Here is an 18942-nt window from a genome sequence, read left to right on the forward strand (position 1 = left end):
TGTATTTTATTGATTATGCTATTGCAGTTGTCGCAATTTTATTCCCTTAGCCTCCCTCACCCAGCATCCCCCACTCCCTCAGGCAGTCGCCATACATTTTTCATGTCCATGGGTAATGCTTATAGGTTCTTTGGCTACTCCATTGCCTATACTTTACATCCCTGCAGCTATTCTGTAACTACCTATCTGTACTTCTTAATCCCCGCACCTATTCACCCATTCCCCTACACCACCCTCCCATCTGGCAATCATCAAAATGCTCTCTGTATCTATGATTCTGCCTCTGTTCTTCTTGTTTGCTTAGTTTGTTTTTTAGATTCAGTTGTAGGTAAATAGGTATTTATTGCCATTTTGTTGTTCATAGTTTTGATCTTCTTCTTTTTCTTAAATAAGTCCCTTTAACATTTCATATAATAATGGTTTGGTGATTATAAACCCCTTTAGTTTTTTCTTGTCTGGGAAGCTCTTTATCTGCCCTTCCATTTTATTTTTTTTTAATGTGTTTTATTGATTATAATATTACATTTGTGCCAATTTCCCTTCCCTCTGCTCCCCTCCACCCGGTGGCCCCCCTCCCTCCAGTTGTCCCCCCCTTTTAGATCATGTCCATTAGTTGTGCATACAGTTCTTCTCAACCTCTCTCTGTCTATTCCATTCCCTCCTACCATGATCCTTAATTCCTATATCATCTCCCTCCCTCTCCCCATTCCCCCTCCCTGTTGACCTCCCCCCAGTATGTTCCCCGTATCTATAGTTCTTTTTCCACTCTCGTTGCCTGTTTAGTTTGCCTTTGTTTCAATTCCCTAGCTTCTGTTGTTTCTTGTGATGCAGTTTTCATTTTAGATTTCATTGTCTTGATCCTCCTTTTTCTAAACCAGTCCCTTTAACATCTCATATAACAGTGGTTTGGATCTAATGAACTCTTTCAATTTTATTTTGTCCTGGAAACACTTTCTCTGTCCTTCTATTCTGAATGACAATTTCGCTGGATAGAGTATTCGTGGTTGTAGGTTTTGGATTTTCATTACTTTGAATATTTCTTGCCAGTCCCTTCTTGCCTGCAGGGTCTCCCTTGAGAAGTCAGCTGATAGTCTAATTGGGACCCCTTTGTACATAATTCTTTTCTTCTCTCTTGCTGCTTTTAAGATTCTCTCTTTATCTTTAATTTTTGACATTTTGATTATAATGTGTCTTGGAGTGGTTCTCCCTGGGTCCAGTTTTTTTGGAACTCTCTGTGCTTCCTGGACCTGTAAGTCTATTTCCTTCCCCAAGTCTGGGAAGTTCTCCTTTATTATATTTTCACTCAATTTTTCAAGTTCTAGTTCATCTTCCTCGCTCTCTGGCAAACCAATGATTCTTATGTTGGGCCTTTTATAGCTGTCCCAGAGGTTTCTGATCCTCTCATCGTTGCTTCCCATTTCCTCTCTCTGCATTGGTTGACTGCTTGTTCCTTCTCCATATTCCAGTTTGTTGAAATGAACTCTGGATTTTTTTCCCTCACCATCTGTCTCGTATGTGGTTTTGTTCCTTTCGTTATGAGTGTTTTTCGCTTCTTTCTCATCTTTTTCCAGATCTTTTGTGAATTCTGTAAGCCACCTGATAACAATGGCCCTGAACTGAGCATCTGACAGGTTTCTTATCTGTTCATCTGTCAGGTTCTCCATCTGTTGCCTGGTGAGCTGTGACACCGGGATTTCTATAGTTGTCTGCCTCATTTTGACAGATGCGTTTTGTTTTCTTGGGCCGGCTGTAGGGGGCAGTGCCTGTGTACTCGTAATGACCCAGCGACCGGCGCCATTCGGCAGCCTTTCTTGCTGTGCCGTGGTGCTTTGTCGTCACAATCCAGCGACCGGTGCCTGTCCGCGACCTATTTCGCAGCCCTGTGGTGCTTTCTTTGGGGGCGGGGGTCCAAGATGGATTCACACAGTTATTCCGCTAGGAGACCGGGATCCGTCCTCCCACCCCCCTGGGCCTCACTGTTCAAGGCGATGTGGTGGCTGCTTTCCCCAGCGTTGGGGTCGCGAGCTGCCGGGGGTTCGACTGCAGCCGGGGTTGTTCTCCCCGCCGCTGTCCCAGGTGCAACCGCAAACAGCGCCGCCCTCTTTTGCTCTTACCTGCCCAAAGGGCGCCGCTGGTTTATAACTTCATATGTTGGGCTTCCGTGTAGTTTTATTTTCTGGAATTTCTAGTTATCCTTTGTTTTGAAGTGTTGTTTTCCTCTCTAGTTGTAGAGGGAGACCTAGCGCGTCCGTCTAAGCCTCCATCTTGGCCGGAAGTCTCTGCCCTTCCATTTTAAATATCTTTGCTGGGTACAGCAATCTTGGCTGTTCCTGCCTTTCACGACTTTGAGTATTTCTTGCCAGTCCCTTCTAGCCTGCAATGTTTCTTTCAAGAAATGGACTGCCAGTCTTCTGGGGACTCCCCTGTAGGTAACTACCTGCTTTTCTCCTGCTGTTTTTAAGAATCTCTTTAACTTTAATCTTTGGCATTTAATTATGATGTGTCTTGGAGTGGGCCTCCTTTCATCCATCTTGTTTGGGACTCTCTGTCCTTCCTGGACTTGCATGTCTATTTCCTTCCCCAAATCAAGGAAGTTCTCTTTCATTATTTTTTCAAATAGATTTTCAATTTCTTGCTATTTCTCTTTTCCTTCTAGCACCCCTATCATGCAAATGTTCGAACCTTTAAAGCTGTCCCAGAGGCTGCAATACTATCCTTTTTTTTTATGTATTTATTTTTTGTATGTTTTATTAATTATGCTGTTACAGTTATCCCAATTTCCTTTCCCTTTGCTCCTCTTCACCCAGTAGCCCCCCTCCTACTTAGTTCATATCCATGGGTTGTGCACAAAGCTCTTCTCAACATCCCCCTGTTCATTCTGCACCCTCCTACTATGCTTCTTAATTCCTGCACCATTTCCCTCCCTCTCCGCCTTCCCCCTCCCAGCTGCCCTCCCTCCACATGCCCCCCATACCTATGATTCTGTTCCCACTCTAGTTGTCTGCTTAATTTACCTTTGTTCCATTCCCTAGCTTCTGTTGTTGATAGCTGTGATACTGTTTTCACTTTAATGTTCATAGTTTCGATCTTTTTTTAAAACAAGTCCCTTTAACATTTCATATAATAATGGCTTGGTGATGATGAACTCCTTCAGCTTTCCCTTGTCTGGGAAGCACTTTATCTGCCCTTCCATTCTGAATTATACCTTTGCTGGATAGAGTAATCTTGGTTGTTGGTCCTTGCTTTTCACCCCTTTGAATACTTCTTGCCGGTCCCTTCTTGCCTGCAAAATTTCTTTTGAAAAATCAGCTGACAGTCTTATAGGTGCCCCTTTGTAGGTAATTCTCCTCTTCTCCCTTGCTGCTTTTAAGATTCTCTCTTTATCTTTAACCTTTGGCATTTTGATTATGATGTCTTGGTGTGGTCCCCCCTGGGTCTAGTTTGCTTGGGACACTCTGTGCTTCCTGGACCCATATGTCCATTTCCTTCCCCAAATTAGGGAAGTTTTCCTTCATTATTTTTTCGCATAAGTTTTCAATTTCCTGCTCTCTTTACCTTCTGGCAACCCTATGAATCAGATGTTGGCATGTTTAAAGCTATCCCAAAGGTTTCTAAGCCTCTCCTAATTTTTAAAAATTCTCATTTCCTCCTTCTGTACTGGCTGTTTCTTCCTTGTATTTCAATTTGTTGATCTGAACACTGGTTTCCTTTCCTTCACCACTTGCTTTGTGTGGATTTTCCTTCATTTCAGCCAAGGTAGCCTTCATTCTTTCCCCATCCTGTTTAACTTTTTCTGTCAAGTTTGTGAGCATATTTATCACAAATGCCTTAAACTGTGCATCTGTTAAGCTTGCTATCTCCTCATCTGTTAGGTGTGCTATCTGCTCGTTGCTTAGTTGTGTTCCTGGGACCCTGATCTGCCCCCTTTCTGGGCCATACTTCTCTGTCTCTTCATCTTGACAGCTTTCTGTGTTTGCCTCTGTGATGTGGGTGGGGCTGTCACACCTGTTTCATTATAGGGAGTGGAGCCTTACTATTCATTAGTGCTGGCTCCTGTTTCATCAAGTTTTGGCGCTGTTGTGGGGGAGGGGTCTGATAGGAAACAGTGCCGGCTGCTGCCGCTTTTCCAGGCACTTCTTCCCCTTCCCGTACTAAGTAAGCTGCTTCCTTTTCGAGACTGGTAGCTTCATCCTCCACTCCAATCCCTACTGGCTTTCATAGTCAGAAGCAACATGGCTCTATTTTCCCCAGCGCTGGAACCGCAAGCTGGTCTGGGGCTGGAATCCGACCAGTTTGGGGCTGGGATCACTTCTCGGGTTTAAACTGTATGACTGTGTTTTTTTGCCATGGCTACTGCTAGCCACGTCCACCACGCTCCCTCCAGCCGTGCTGCCTGCCAAGCACCGCCCCCACAGCCACTGTTCCCCTCCTCTTTCTCTCTGTCCAGGCTCCACCCTTCCTACCTTTCCAGATGATTATTTCTTCTTTATTTCTTTGCTGAACTTCCCTGTAGTTTTGATTTTTGAATTTTCTGGGTTTTTTTGGTTTTGAAGTGATTCTAAATTCCTTCTAAGTTGTGAGGAGATACAGTGTGTGTATTTACGCCTCCATCTTCTTATACTCATTTTTTTTTTGGATTCTTTTTTCTTCTTGTTCTGATTGGTTGTTTCTTTTGCTTCCTTATGTTTCAAATAATTGATTTGATTCTCGGCTTCATCAATTCTACTGTTGATTTCCTGTAAATTGTTCTTTATTTCAATTAGTGTGTCCCTCATTTGTGACTGGATCTTTTTTATGCTGTTGAGGTCCTAAGTTCCCTTAGCATCCTTATACCCAGTGTTTTGAACTCTGCATCTAGTAGATTGCTTGTCCCCATTTTGTTTAGTTCTTATCCTGGAGCTCTGTCCTATTCTTTTATTAGGGCCATGTTTCTCTGTCTTCTCATTTTGGCAGCCTGCCACTGTTTTATTTTATGTATTAGGTAGACTCCCTGTCTTGGTAGCATGGCCTAATGCAGTAGGTGTCCTGTAGGGTCCAGCGGCACAGCCTCCCATATCACCCAAGCTGGGTACTTGAGCTGTGCCCTTCACATGGGCTGAGTACATCCTCATCTTGTAGTTGAGCCTTGGTGCTGTTGGCAGGTCAATGGGAGGGATTTACTCAGGCCAATGAGTTGCAAGGACTGGCTGTGACCACTGACTACCAACCTCTACTCTCTGTGGAGGATCAGCTGTGCAGGAGCAGGGTGGTGGTGCTCTGATGTGATCTGTACCTGTCCACTGGATGCACAGGCTCTGTCCCAGCTTGTACAGGCCAAGGTCAGCCCCCACCTGTGTTTTGCCCAGGGCCACCCTACCTGAGCTACTAGATGGCTCAGATGGCTGCTACTTGTGCTGGGCTTGGAGATTCCCAAATGAAGCCAAGTTGTCAATCTAGGCTGGCTGCTGCTAGTGCCACGCCTAGGGCCACTTAGCAAGAAGTACAGCAGCTGGAGACTCACTGAGGCCAACTGTTGCTTGTTTGAGAGGATTTAAGAAGTTGTGAAGCATAAACGAACACCAGCCATTCATATGGAAAAGCAGCTTGGATGAGTCCGTAAGTTGGGTAGAATGGACTCTCTGGGGATCCCCAGGGCGGAGAAAATGCTGGTATACAGTTTGATGGAGTCTCAGATAAGGCACTGGCCTGCAGGCTCTGTAGCTCTGTGAGGGGAGGGTTGAGAAAAGGGACATTGGCCTCTGTCCCCTTTTCTGTCTGGGAGGAAGCTATTCCCCTGCTCTTGCCTTGATGCCAGAGACTTCAGTTTCTCCCCATATGCCACTGGTGCCTTTGTTCAAGCTACTCCCCTGCTGCTGGAGCTCAGATTGAGTGAGTCTGAGTAAGTACATGTTTGGGTTAAGAGTGATTGCTTGGGATTCCATTAGTTTCTTACACAGACTCAATCCCTGCTGGTTTTTGCAGCCAGAAGTTATGGGGCCTTAACTTCCTGGCATTTGAACCCTGTGCTAGGGGGTCTGGTATGGAGCTGGGACTCTTTGCTCCCAAGATATCCCTCCCAAAGTTTTATCCACCACACATGTTGTGGGACCAGCCCGTTTCGTGTCTCTACCCGTCCTACCATTCTGAACGGATGTGGTTTCTTTAATTCCGCAGTTGTTGGACTTCCATTCACCTCAATTTCTGATGGTTCTATATTTAAATTGTAATTTTTCTGTGGTTGTGTGAGGAGGCGAGCCCTGTTTACCTATGCCACCATAGGTCCTCCCAGTCTCTTTTTGTTCAGTCCATTAACAAAGTTTGTCTCTGCCTTTGGCTTCAGTTTTGTTCATTTCTGTTCCTGGTATCAACATAGCCAGCCCATCAAACTTTGCTTTTCTGGTTTTTTCACAAGGTGCTGCTTTTCTATTCTACTATAACATGTTTAAGGTTTTAATTTTAGCAAGTTCAAAAGGAAGACTTTCAAATACAAATTTCAGGTATACCACAAATAAAAAAGTATTAAATGCTTGTCAACATTTGGCAATGTGCCATGAACTGAGGGGAACACAATTACTGCCCTAGAGACCATCTATATTATCTAACTCATAAAGACCCACAGGACATATAAACATTACCACATATACACTGAAGTAGTTACATAATACATCTATGAAAGACTATGTTCTATGAAGTTCTGAATGAAGATGGAATTATCCAAGTTGTATGTTAAGATAAAGTAGTTCGGCTTGTGAGCCAAGTGTCGCTGGTTCGATTCCCAGTCAGGGCACATAACTAGGTTGCACGTCAGGTCCCCAGTTGGGGGCGTGAGTGAGAGGCAACCACACAGTGATGTTTCTCTCCCTCTCTCTCTCCTTTCCCCTCTCTCTAAAAATAAATAAACAAATAAATAAATTATAAAATAAATTAATTAATTAATTAAAGTAGTTCGGATTTCTGAAGCTAAATGATAGAACGTCTTTCAGGTGAGGGGAAAAAGATTTCTAGCACAAGGTGCTGCCTGAGGAAAAGTTCAGAATCGTGATCTGATTTAATGGATGAGTTGTAGTATTCTGTATTTCAGAATTATTAGGATAGAGTAGAGTGGGAACACTGTCCTAGGAATAAGGAAGGCTAGTTGGGTCTTCTACACAAAGGACAAAGATCTTGGTACTTAACCAAAGTCAAGGTAAAGACACTCAAAAGTGGTTCTCGGCTGCTTCAAAAAAGTTTGGTAATTTCTCAAAAATCTAAACATAAACTGAACTATGACCCAGTTATTCCATACCTATATATATGCCCAAGAAAAATGAAAACATATCCATATAACAACGAGCACATGAAGGTTCACAGCAGCATTATTCATAAAAGCCAAAAAGTAGAAACAGTTCCTCTTACTCTTTCATGTTCACGGCAGGCTGCAGCTGCTGAATAGAGTACAGATAACCTCTGCCACACCAGGACAATCTCCCCGCCTCTCCCCCTATCTACTTCCCGCCAGTACTCCATAGCATGTCCAACATGCCCATGGTGCTGCCCAATGGCTCACAGACCTCAGACCACTGGCTGGCCCCAAGGTAGGGGGTTGGGTCAAGCAGTTCAGCAACAAATACATCCAGCAGACCAAGCCCCTCACCTTGGAGCACACGATCACCCTGTGCCTTCTTACCAATTATACTTTCAGTACAAAAGAGCCCCTCTATGAGAAAGAGAACTCTGTTGCAGCCAGATTTCAGTGCATGAGGGAGGAATTTGATAAAATTGGAATGAAGAGGTCTATAGAATGAGTTCTGATTGTACATAAGCACTGGCTACCTCATGTGTTACCACTACAACTGGGAACAACTTTCAAACTACCTGGTGGTGAATTTAACCTGTGAACTTAACCCAGGAGAAATGAAGTTAAGGACTAAAACCCTTAACGACAGAAACTAGGTTGTCAAGATGCAGTCCTACAAGACTGGGTCATTGACGACTGCGTTGGTAACCAGTAGAGACCAAATTTTGAACCTCCTCAGTATCCATATATTCCTGCACATATTATAAAACCAAAGGAACATTAAGAAGTCGTTCTTGTTCAACTTCAAGAGAAAGCCTTGTTTGCAGTCCCTAAACCTTAAAAGCTGGGCCACAACACTGTTTGAATTGTGTGACAATGCACCAGGACACAGACCCATCATTTCTAGTCTCCCTCGCCTTTTTGAGAAGGTTCAATTTTATATAATGTACAAATGAATGCCTACATAATGGAGAAGTGAAAGGAGCCATCTACACAATATAGAATGAACATGAGAGAGAAGTGTTTTGTTTTGTTTTTTTGCTTTATCTCTTTCCCAATCCCCAAATTGCCGCCTGCTTTCTATTGCTTGAATAGTAAAGCTGATATGAAGAACTAGACAGTGGTGTACACAAATTAATAATTTTTAATTTGCTTTTGTTTCTACTCATAATTTTTACACATTAAAGAAAGTGCAAAGACACATACATCATTAAAAAAATAAAGCAGAAACAACCCAAATGCCCACAAACTGATGTATGGATTTAAAAAATGAGGTATATCCATACACTGCACTATTATTCAACCATAAAAAAGAATGAAATACTGATACATGCACAACATAGATGAACCCTGAAAACATTATGCTAAGTAAAAGACACAAGGCCACACACATAGTATATGATTCCATTTATATGAAATGTCCAGAACAGACAAATCCATAGAGACAGAAAATAGATTAATGGTTGCCAGGAGCTGGGAAGAGGGGGAATGCAGAGTGACTACTAATAAGCATAAAGTTTCTTTTGGGAAGGAAATAAAAACATTCTGGAATTAGGTAGCGATGATAATTACACAACCTTATAAATACTGTATGTGAAAAACCAGTGTATGCACCCTTTAAAAAGGTGAAATGCCCTGACCAGTGTAGCTAAGCTGGTTAGGCATCGTTCTACAAAGCAAAAGGTTGCAGGTTCAATTCCCAATCAGGGCATATGCTTGGGTAGCAGGTTTGGTCCCCAGTCGGGGCACACGAGAGAGGCAACTGATTGATGTTTCTCTCTCACATCAATATTTCCCTCCCTCTCTTTCTCACTCTCTTCCCCTCTCTCTAAAAAAATATAAATAAAATCTTTTAAAGGGTGAATTTCATGGTATATAATATATCTCAATTTTAAAAGAGGGCTTCACAGCATTCTCTCTGCCATAACACATCTGAAGGACATGACATAATTCCATTAGTAAAGGCAGTTTGCTACAGCAGGGACTGGTTTTGTGGCTTTGACAATAACCATACTAAAGAATCTTAAGAATTACTATACTAAAGGGCCTTCAAGTCTCAAGATCAAAATAACAGGTGAAAGTCACTTTTTAGTGACAACATCAAGAACTGCCCTAAGGTAACAAGAGATATCTAAAGACTAAAGAAAAAAGAAAAAAATCATAGTAGTTTCTAAGTAACAAAGAGATAACCAAGGCCTACCTAAGTTGGTGTGAAGAAAAGTATTTACAAATTGTTCTGAAAGAGGAAAAAACAGTAGGATTTTCATTTCCTACCAGCAGCTAAGCACAGAAAAAGAAAAGAATAAAGAGACAATGAGGACTGGATTCAACAATAAAAGGCACTACAAGAAAGATGACACTAGCCACAGGGCATAGTATATATTTATCAACACTGATTGGCATATACAGTTCCAACTTACATAAGGATGACATTTCAAATGTTTGTAATCATAATTCTGAACATTTTCCCAGAGAAGATGTTTTTGAAAAAGTAGTTAAGTTTGCAAATGGCCTAAAATAATTTATAATAATTTGTTATTATTTCTATTTTTCTAGCTGAAATCCAGTACTCCAGAAGCCATTTCCCAACCTCCCATCCCTTCACACATCAGAGTCCCATCAAGAGACACTACCCCTACAATCTACTGCCACCACCATTTCAGCAACATAGAAGAGACTGGCTCCGCACTCCTCATGGAGGTGAGGCTAAAGAAGAATCATCTGCTATCCAGAGCGGAATCAAAATGGAGTTCGGCAATGGCAATTTTACATATGAGAGAGTCTTAAGTCAGACTGTTGGATTTCAGAGGCTGCTTATATCCTGACATCCCAACATTCTTATGATGGAAAACTGCCACACAGACAATTAAAGGTGTTCAATGCATGCTGATAAAATTCATCCACATTGTTAAATAACAGAGACCTCATCGTGTCCAGTGGGTACAATGGATCATTTTTAGTGCATATACTACACATACAAGAGCAGCTCAAAAATGCTGACAAGAAAAAAGGAGCAGGGAGGAAAGGCATGAGAAGAAAAAAATTCAATCGCACAATATTTGCTGGGGAACAATAAAAAGCACCCCTCTTTGTCCCATTCCTTTTGAAATACCTTTTCAGATGAGATCCTCCCCATCTTCCAAGAGTCAAACAAAATGTTGTCATGTTTGAGACTTTTCCTGAATACCTTAAGCAGTTGGGAGCTTCCATCTGTGTTCCAACAGCATCTTGTATTAATTATTATAGTGCTTATTATATTGCTATACTTTACTTCCATGTTTGTCCCCCCAGTAAATTTCTCCTCAAATAATGGAATATTTTAGTCATCTTCGCACTTCCAATACCTTGGACAGTGCTTGACACATAGAAGGGTCCAATAAATATTGGGTTGGCCAAAAAGTCCGTTCAGTTTTTTTTGGTAAAATAAGAGACATATTTTTCATTTTCACCAAGAACTTTATTGACTTGGATATTTTGAGTATGTCAGCCATCTCCTGCTATTGGCTTCTAGTTGGTAGAGGCCAGGGGTGCTGCTAAACATCTTTAAATGCATAAGACAGCTCCACAGCGAAGAATTATTTGGCCAAAATGTCAGTAGTACCAAGAAACTTCACAAACCACTTTTGACATGTTTGATCAGTGACAGCAACTTCTCCATGCACTGCGCAAATTTTTTCTTGTGTTTCAGCTGTGTTTTTACCTTTCTTGAAATAATAAAGCATAATACACTGAAAATGTTACGTATATTCTTCCATCTTCAATATTAAAATGGCTGCACAAAAATTCACCAATTTTGAAAAGTTTTTAAATGCATGCAGGTATGATGGCTGTCAGAATACAATCTAACAAAATTATTTCAAGTGAAGTTAAAGACAACTAAGCACTACTAGAGCCATGGTATGAAAAAAACTAAACGAACTTTTTGGCCAATCCAATATTTGTTGAATGGATTTCTTCAAATGTTGAAAGAAACAGTAAAAGTAGTAATAAGACAAATCCCAAAAGAATTTAATTTTCCAGTCTTGCAAGAAAGTGGAATCTAAGCATGATCTGTAAGTGGCCTAAACAGTAGATCTGAATGCACTGATACCTAAGGCAGATAAATTCAACTGGCAGTAGATAAGAAGTGCAAGGTAAACACTCTGCTTTTCCCTTTCATCACATTTCTTAAAGGTTATAAGGCGTACTCCTTATTGGGCATACAAAATCCCCAGTGATAGGGGCTCTTATACATTGTATTTGGCATTTTGACATTTACAGAAATATTTCAATCAAACTGAACCTATATACAGGGTTCAACAGTATTCAAAAGAAAAAGATTCCTTTGGGGGAAATAAAGGGTTCTAACCAAGTTCTGATCATAGTTAAGGAACTAAAACTGAATGGAAGCTCCAGTGCAGATTCAGCACTGGCCAGGTAGCTCAGTTGGTTGGAGCATCATCCCATACACCAGAAGGCTGTGGGTTTGATTCCCAGTCAGGGCACATACCTAGGTCATGGGTTCAATCCCTGATCAAGGCACATACAGGAGGCAACTAATCGGTCACTTTCACATCGATGTTTCTGTCTCTCTTCCCCTTCCCCTCTCTCTTTCCCTTCCCCTTTCTCTAAAAGCAATGAACATATCCTGAGGTAAGGATTAAAAAATAAAAATAATAAATTATAATAAACTGAATGAAAGCTCCAATGCAGACTGAATCAGAAGAGTCTTTGTGCTAGCCACCAAATTAATGGTTCACAAAAGAAGAAACAGGCACTAGCCCATAACTCCCACCATCTTAAGAGAAAAATATGAAGAAATGTTAAGGTAGTACAAGAAATGTTAGGTGAAGTAGTTGATAAGTCTTTGTGAGTTACCAGTTGATGAGGACCCACATTAAAGCATAAAGCTAAGAAATATAAAAATGTCCCGTGGTCTGAGGTAAAACTTTTGTTTCAGTAGTTTTACATAATCATACAAAAGTATTATACTTTATATTCTTAATTTTTACTTCCTTAAATCATAATATTAGAAAAGACCCTAAAAATGATCAACTCAAACCCCCTAATCTTACAAGTAAGGAAACCAAAGTCTACAGAAGCAAATGATTTGCCTAAGGTCATACTGGTAACCAGAGGCAAGAGTATGAACTTAAACTCAGGTCTCCGGTCTCTCCATTTTAGAGTTCTTGTCACTAGATGAAGAACTCTCATATTTTAACAAGCCTTATACGAGTTTGGTTCTAAATACATATATGTGTGTATCTGTAGACATATAATATATATTCACACTCCCAAGTATACCTACATACAAACTTCTGTAGCACTTGAAAAGCCAAGCTGTTCAGAAATGTACTAAAACAAGTATATCAGTTAATTGAAAAGACTAGTCCTGTGAGAAGGCATTCATGTTTTCTGAATGACCCACTAAATCCAAATCTTGATGTCTATGTTTATATTTGTTTGAATATATTAATTATATGAAACATAATGTTCAAGGTCATGGCTTTACAGTAACAGACCTACTTATAATCCTTAATTCCAGCTCTGACATTTAAGCAGTCAGGTAACTAGGAACAAATTTGCTTAACCTTTCTAAGCCTCAGTTTTCTCAACTGCAAAACTGTTAGGGAAAAAGGGAACTAACTTGCAAAGATTAAACAGAGGATGAATGTAAAGGACTCTGCCCAGGATCTAGTATCGTATCGGCAGCCGTCCGTCTCGAGAGACAATGGTGTAGCTTCTTAAGAGTCTATCTGCACCGCCGAGAACGGCTGTGCAGTCCGACTCGGGAGTGACACGGTATCTGTCTCCTCCCGTGTTGGATCGACATCTTGCGATGACGCTGGAGTGTCCTCTCCAGTGAAGCTGAAGCTACAGAGCCTGGGCAGGGTGATATGGAGGGTCTGCTGTTGCCCATGCAGCAGACCCCCCCTCTCTTCGCAGCTGAAGGGTCCAAGGGAAAGACGGAGTCAATACAGCTTGGCTTCAGGTGCGCCGCAGGAGTTGCCGGTGTTGACTACAACGTCAAACCGCCTTAGGGACTCCGGCTCCGGATTTTCTGTCGGGGTTTACTCCCTTAGCCTTTCCCCTGAAGAGGTATGCCGCAAGGCAGCGGAGGTTTTTTGGAGTCAGAGTTTTCCTTCTCTGATGTGCCCTGACTGGAAGATGGAACCAGCGACACTTAGCTCGCAGGCCGACGCTCAATCCACTGAGCCAAACCAGCCAGGGTGCCAGGATCTAGTACTTACACAATAATTTAGCTATTATTATCATTATCACTGCCTACTAATCTCTCAGTTTTCTTCAAATGTGCCCAACAAAAGTTTTCTATATATTTAAAACACACACAAACACAACCCCAATTATATATAATCTTTTCTTTTGAATGTACAGTATAGCAGTCTAAGAACCCTTTTCAAGAAAACTTTTGCTTTTCTTTTTTGGAAATCAAACTGTTATTCCAAATTGATTTTTATATTTTAAAAATGTCCAGTGCCTATAATAAAAGAGTTCAGAATTTAAAAACACAAATTGTTTTCTGCCTTCTCACGGTTTGGTTGCCTAAATTCTGCAAAGAATAAATACAACTGATTCAAAAAGAAAATGAACACTCCTGCTTCTCACTAAAGTACCCTTTTGGTGTTCAGACACAAAGGACACTTTCTATTTCATTTATGATGATAGTAAGAACAAATTATTTCCAAGATTCATTGTGCATTTATTTTTTAACTGCTAGAATCTGAAATCAACACAATTATAAAAAGCTTTTCCTATATATGTAATCATGCCTCAATTAAAGTATTTCCCCCTCCACCACATTTCTAAAATGCTGTTTATTGAAAGTACAGTATACTAGCAGGATAGTATTACCAACTCTTTAACTCAAAGAAATGACCTTTCAAGCTGTTTATTTCTTAACACTTAATAATTTAAGAAGCTAACTCCTCTGGACTCAATTTTTTAGTAATCACTCATGTTCTATAATGTTCACTTGTTGACCAAAAGGATACAACATTTATATACATTCATTTCAATAATCAAATCTGTCTAAGCAAAACTTATTTCATTCTCAAAACTTTTTGAATATGCTACTGTTTGGGTTCCTAGAGTACTCTGAAATTTCGGTTACAGAATATATAATTTAATTTGAAAGTAAATCAATACTAAAAAAATTATATGATCATCTTTTTATAAAAGACTAAACAGCTATGAATTTTATTTTATCAGGACTAAAATGCATTAAATTACATTTCACTGATATAAGATCAAAGAACCTAATAAATATAATGCAGTTTTTTGTTTTTTTACCAGAGTGGGGTTATAAAAAAGAAGCTAAACCAAAAAGTAGTCCCTCTAGAAAGCAAACACTGTTTCAAGAATTTTAAAACTCTCTTGACATTTGATCCACTTTTAAAAGCTCATCTTATAAACAAAATCATTAAAGGTTGCTGGAAAATAACCCCAAAGAATTGTAAATAAAAATGTTATTTTTTCCAAAATGCAATGGTACTTTCAGCTATCACAAATGGCTAAGAAATGTTCATATACTATATATTCAGCTATTTTTAAATTGTATAATTCTTCTAAAATTATTATTAGCCAAATTAAAACCTGACCTTGATATATAAAAAGTGGTTGTATTATAAACAATATTATGGTTTTTAAATAAAATATAAAGTTAAAGTTAATAAAATCTGCAGATTTTATTAGCTTAAATTAGTAATTTATAAAAATAGACCTGGCTTCTCTCAGAGAGATTAAAAATAATTTAAAGTCACCAGAATTTTATAAAACAAATGACAGACTGGTCAAATGTACAGCAATGTCTAATCTCATAAGATTGGGGATTTTATGAATATGCTCAAAAAACACATAATATTAGGGGATGGAAAGGAAAATGGTTTTAAGTTTTTGAAAAATATTATATGGGAAGTTAACAAGGATAATTTTTAAAATGTGTTATTACAGAGTAATTAAACAACAGTCAACATATTTCCTGACGCTAATTTTTCAAATGTCACCAAACTATACATTCTGCTAAAAAGTATTTTTCAATACATGCAGCACCCAGGGTCTCAAATTTTCAAATCCCTACCTTTTGCAGATATCTGTACTGCTTTACTGCTGCATATACAAACTGAAATGCACATTCCAAATTAATTAGAATTACTATACTACCCTTAAAGTACATTTTAAGTTTCTTAGAAAGATATCTCAATAAATCTAAGGAAAAACATGTTGAATAAATATACACTTCCTCTTTTAATATCCAGAGTACTGAAATATTTATAAATATGGCTTCCCTCTCACCCCCGCCCCCCGCCAGGTAACTTAACTTCAGCATTATGAATGGTTTCATTTTTTTAGTGCTAATGTAGTTCTGAATATATCCTCCTTGCCTAGTTTGAAAAAAAAATTTTTTTAATTGTTAAACAGCAGCTAAACAAACTAACAGAGATGGTCAAGTAAAGCTACTTTGTTTATAACACAATCTAAAGATTACATAATAAGCATTGATATTATCTTCCTAGCAATTTTCTATAATGTCAAAGGCAACAGAGATGATATCCATTTTTACAATCGGAAAGCAAGGAGTTAATTAAATACATTTTCTCCTCAACTAAGAATTGTCTTCTCTTTTGTCAATATTACAAGACATTCATCTAGTGACAAAGAAAAAATGAACACTTCACCTTCCTGTTTAAGAAACTAAATTGGGAGCATTACCAGTCATAGACTTAAGTTATTTCTAGGGAAGAATATTTAAAGCAAAGAGACTATTTAAAGTTCATTGCCAGCTGCTAATTTGAAGGGGAACGGCTTGAACAAGATAACCCTTATTTGTCACTGGCCTTTTTCCCCACCACCCACCCTACACCAAACCCCCATTGTTCTATGTAAAATTCACAGCTAATACTATCTAAATAGTAACTGCTACATTTACGTTGCAGATGATCACTATGAAGAGCTCTTCAGACTGGATTTACCTACTGCTCTTTCCCTGAAATAAAATCCAAATTTGATAATAAATCAATCACAAACTGGTGGAGGAAAGGATCACAGCTTCCCTTCCAGACTGGTGGATGTCACTCCAGAACCAGAAGAGGAAATCCCCAGAAGATTAGCATAATAAATCGACCCCCTCCAAAAAATTACTTAAACTGAGGTTTCATAACGAATTTATTTTTAAAAATCTGGTATCGAAATCCTTGAAAAGTATACAGCCCATGGGGCAGAGGCTTCTTTTCCCTATGAGCCACCAAAGTAGAACACAGAGGCGGCAGCACGTAGGGTTTAGTGTGGGTTTGGATCCCTCGTACACCACTTCCTCCCCAAACCTGGCTGGCAGGGGCAGATGCGGGTGTCGAGGAAGTGGGAGATCCGCGCTCCAGCGCCCCGCTCTCCCTCCTGCTACCTGCCTGGGCCCGCGGGAGCGCCGCCCAGCGCAGACAACCGCACTGACACAAACACTCACCCATCTTTCCTCTTGGCTTTGTAGACGTGACCATAAGTGCCTCGGCCAACTTTGCAGCCCTCGTATTCAAACAGGTCCTCGACCCGCTCCCGCTCGCTGCTCAGCTTCACTTTAAAGTCATAGTCCATTGTCACAGCCTCCAAGGCCGGAGAGCTGGGGTCGGGGGACCAGGGGACAGGGGTGGGGACCGGGTAAACACCGGCAGCCGCAGCCCCCGGGAACCCGCCCGTTCTACACCCAGCGACCGCAGCACCAGCCCGACTGATGCGGCAAGAGCAGCAGGAGGCCCCGCGAGAGCGCTGGGGACATCCAGGGAGGCAGCAGGGCAGCGGCCGTACGAGGGGTGGGGTGGGACGGGGAGGTTCCCCCGGACGAAGGAGAGCGGAGGGACGAGAGCTGGGGGTGGGGAGCGGGTGTCTCTGCCCTTGTCCCCGCTGGCTCCCGGGGCGCCGGTTCTGCTGTCTCCTGCTGCGCGTTCTGCTCCCGCTGCGGGGAGCGGCAGGGTGGCCACGGCGGGTACTCCTCCTCGCAAACGCGCACTCACGCCTCACCCTCTCTCACACGCACGCTCACACTCACTCATTCACTCACTCACTCTTCCATACACTCAAACAGAAAGGCAGCCCCGCACAACAGCCGGTACCTCCTCAGAGAGAGGAGGAGGGAGGGGACTCCTGGAACACGGCCGCAGCTGTCGCAAAAACGTCGCGAAGGCTCGGACTACCTCCGACCTTCCTTCCAGTGAGCTCCGCGGAGGCTGTCTGCCCCCGCCCGAGCTGGCACCCGGAGGACCATGTGGAGGGAGCGGGGTAGCCACTGCCCACAGCTGCCGCCAAATGCACCACGTGTACCGTCCCGACTGTGGCCGGAGTCCCAGACTACAATGCCCAGAATGCACAGCCTGCCGCTGTTCTCACCCCTCCTACAGCTCCACCCCACACAGTGGGCATATGGGGAGCATTGCATGATGGGATTAGTAGTCCAAGGTGAGAGAAGTTTCAATCCCTTGGGGGGGGTGATTTTTTTTTTTTTTTTTTTACAGCGATATTGTTTGTGTCTGTTTGGGTCCATAAACTCAACCAAAGAAAGTCACGTGTGAGGGAGGCTAGTTTGTATTAGAATCATATTTTATGCCACTTCCGAACTCCAGATTTCAAAGGGCATTATCATTATAAAAATTTTTTTAAAGTATATATTTGTGAACGTCTCATGGACTTTCACTTGGTGTATCCTTGTGGTTCACTATCTGATAAGAGCTGCACAGTGATGTAAACATTCTGATACACATTACAGACATCAATAAAAGTGAATCAATGACCAGTGTCCACGCTAATCCTAAATAGTGTTATTCTTGTGACAGATGACCATCCAAATGTTTCCGATTCATTCAGACGGGACAATATTTTGAGTATGACCTTCTGCACCTCTGCCTGTAAGAAGAGCAATTTTTAGGAATTATTACAGCAGTACATCTAAATCCATGGAAACTAATGTATTAATCATTTTAAGGTAGAGAAGGTGTCAGCTAGAGGAGTCCCAATATCTTGACAATAATCTCTCATTTTGTCTTAACTCTTAGTTAGATGTCTATTTTTTATTTTATATTAATTTTATGTTTGTATTTATTTTACAACTACTGTTCCAATAAACCTTCCCAGTCACCAAAGCACATATAATCTTTCCCACTTTGAAACCCCCAAAACACTTTTCACCTTTCCTGTGGTATTCATCAAATTCTGTTTATCTTTTACTTCCTCTTTCTTGATAGATGATAAATTCCTACAGGAAGTCATATTTGCATCTCCCATAATACCTAGTATAATGCCTGGATTGTGGTGCACAGGAAACATTGCTGAGTCAATGATTACTCATGTTTATTTCAAAAATATCCATGTACAGATGATGACAATGATACCCTTTTATGAAAACCTTCATAAACGCTCTCTTATATAAATTTCCTTGGAGAAAATAGTGAGTTCACCATTGGTTTAAATGAATTTGTTTTTACCTAGTGCATTAAATCTTATTTAGTGTTTAAGTACGTTGACTGATTAGGTAGGCCTGGATATTAATCCTGCTTTGCCATTTATTAACGATGTGTCTTTGGACCCTCAGTTCCTTTGTTTGCAAAATGGAGATATAAAATGCCCTAACTTAAAGTGCACAACAAAGTTAAGCTTTCGTTAGTGAGTTTTTATATATATCTATTCAGTGATATAAATTGGGTGAT

At 40.8% G+C, this 18942-nt stretch overlaps 1 protein-coding gene and 1 pseudogene across 4 annotated transcripts in view; one reads left to right on the forward strand and one right to left on the reverse strand.

Moving 5' to 3' along the window:
* CDK8 (cyclin dependent kinase 8) overlaps positions 1-17453 on the reverse strand; it is a 130298-nt gene extending 112845 nt beyond the window's left edge. For 2 of the 4 annotated variants that reach the window (XM_090273774.1, XM_090273773.1), the window contains exon 1: positions 16713-17453. In XM_090273774.1, coding sequence (XP_090129900.1) covers positions 16713-16840 — 128 coding nt within the window. In that variant the 5' untranslated portion in view covers positions 16841-17453. The remainder of the gene's footprint in view (positions 1-16712) is intronic. The other 2 variants (XM_090273775.1, XM_090273772.1) reach the window with 1 other exon arrangement.
* LOC150012445 (cleavage and polyadenylation specificity factor subunit 5 pseudogene) lies at positions 7517-8211 on the forward strand (annotated as a pseudogene).
* Positions 17454-18942: the final 1489 nt, after the last annotated feature.

The sequence above is a fragment of the Furipterus horrens genome, unplaced genomic scaffold (genome assembly GCF_987537825.1).
Source record: "Furipterus horrens unplaced genomic scaffold, mFurHor1.1.pri manual_scaffold_4, whole genome shotgun sequence".
NCBI lineage: Eukaryota > Metazoa > Chordata > Mammalia > Chiroptera > Furipteridae > Furipterus > Furipterus horrens.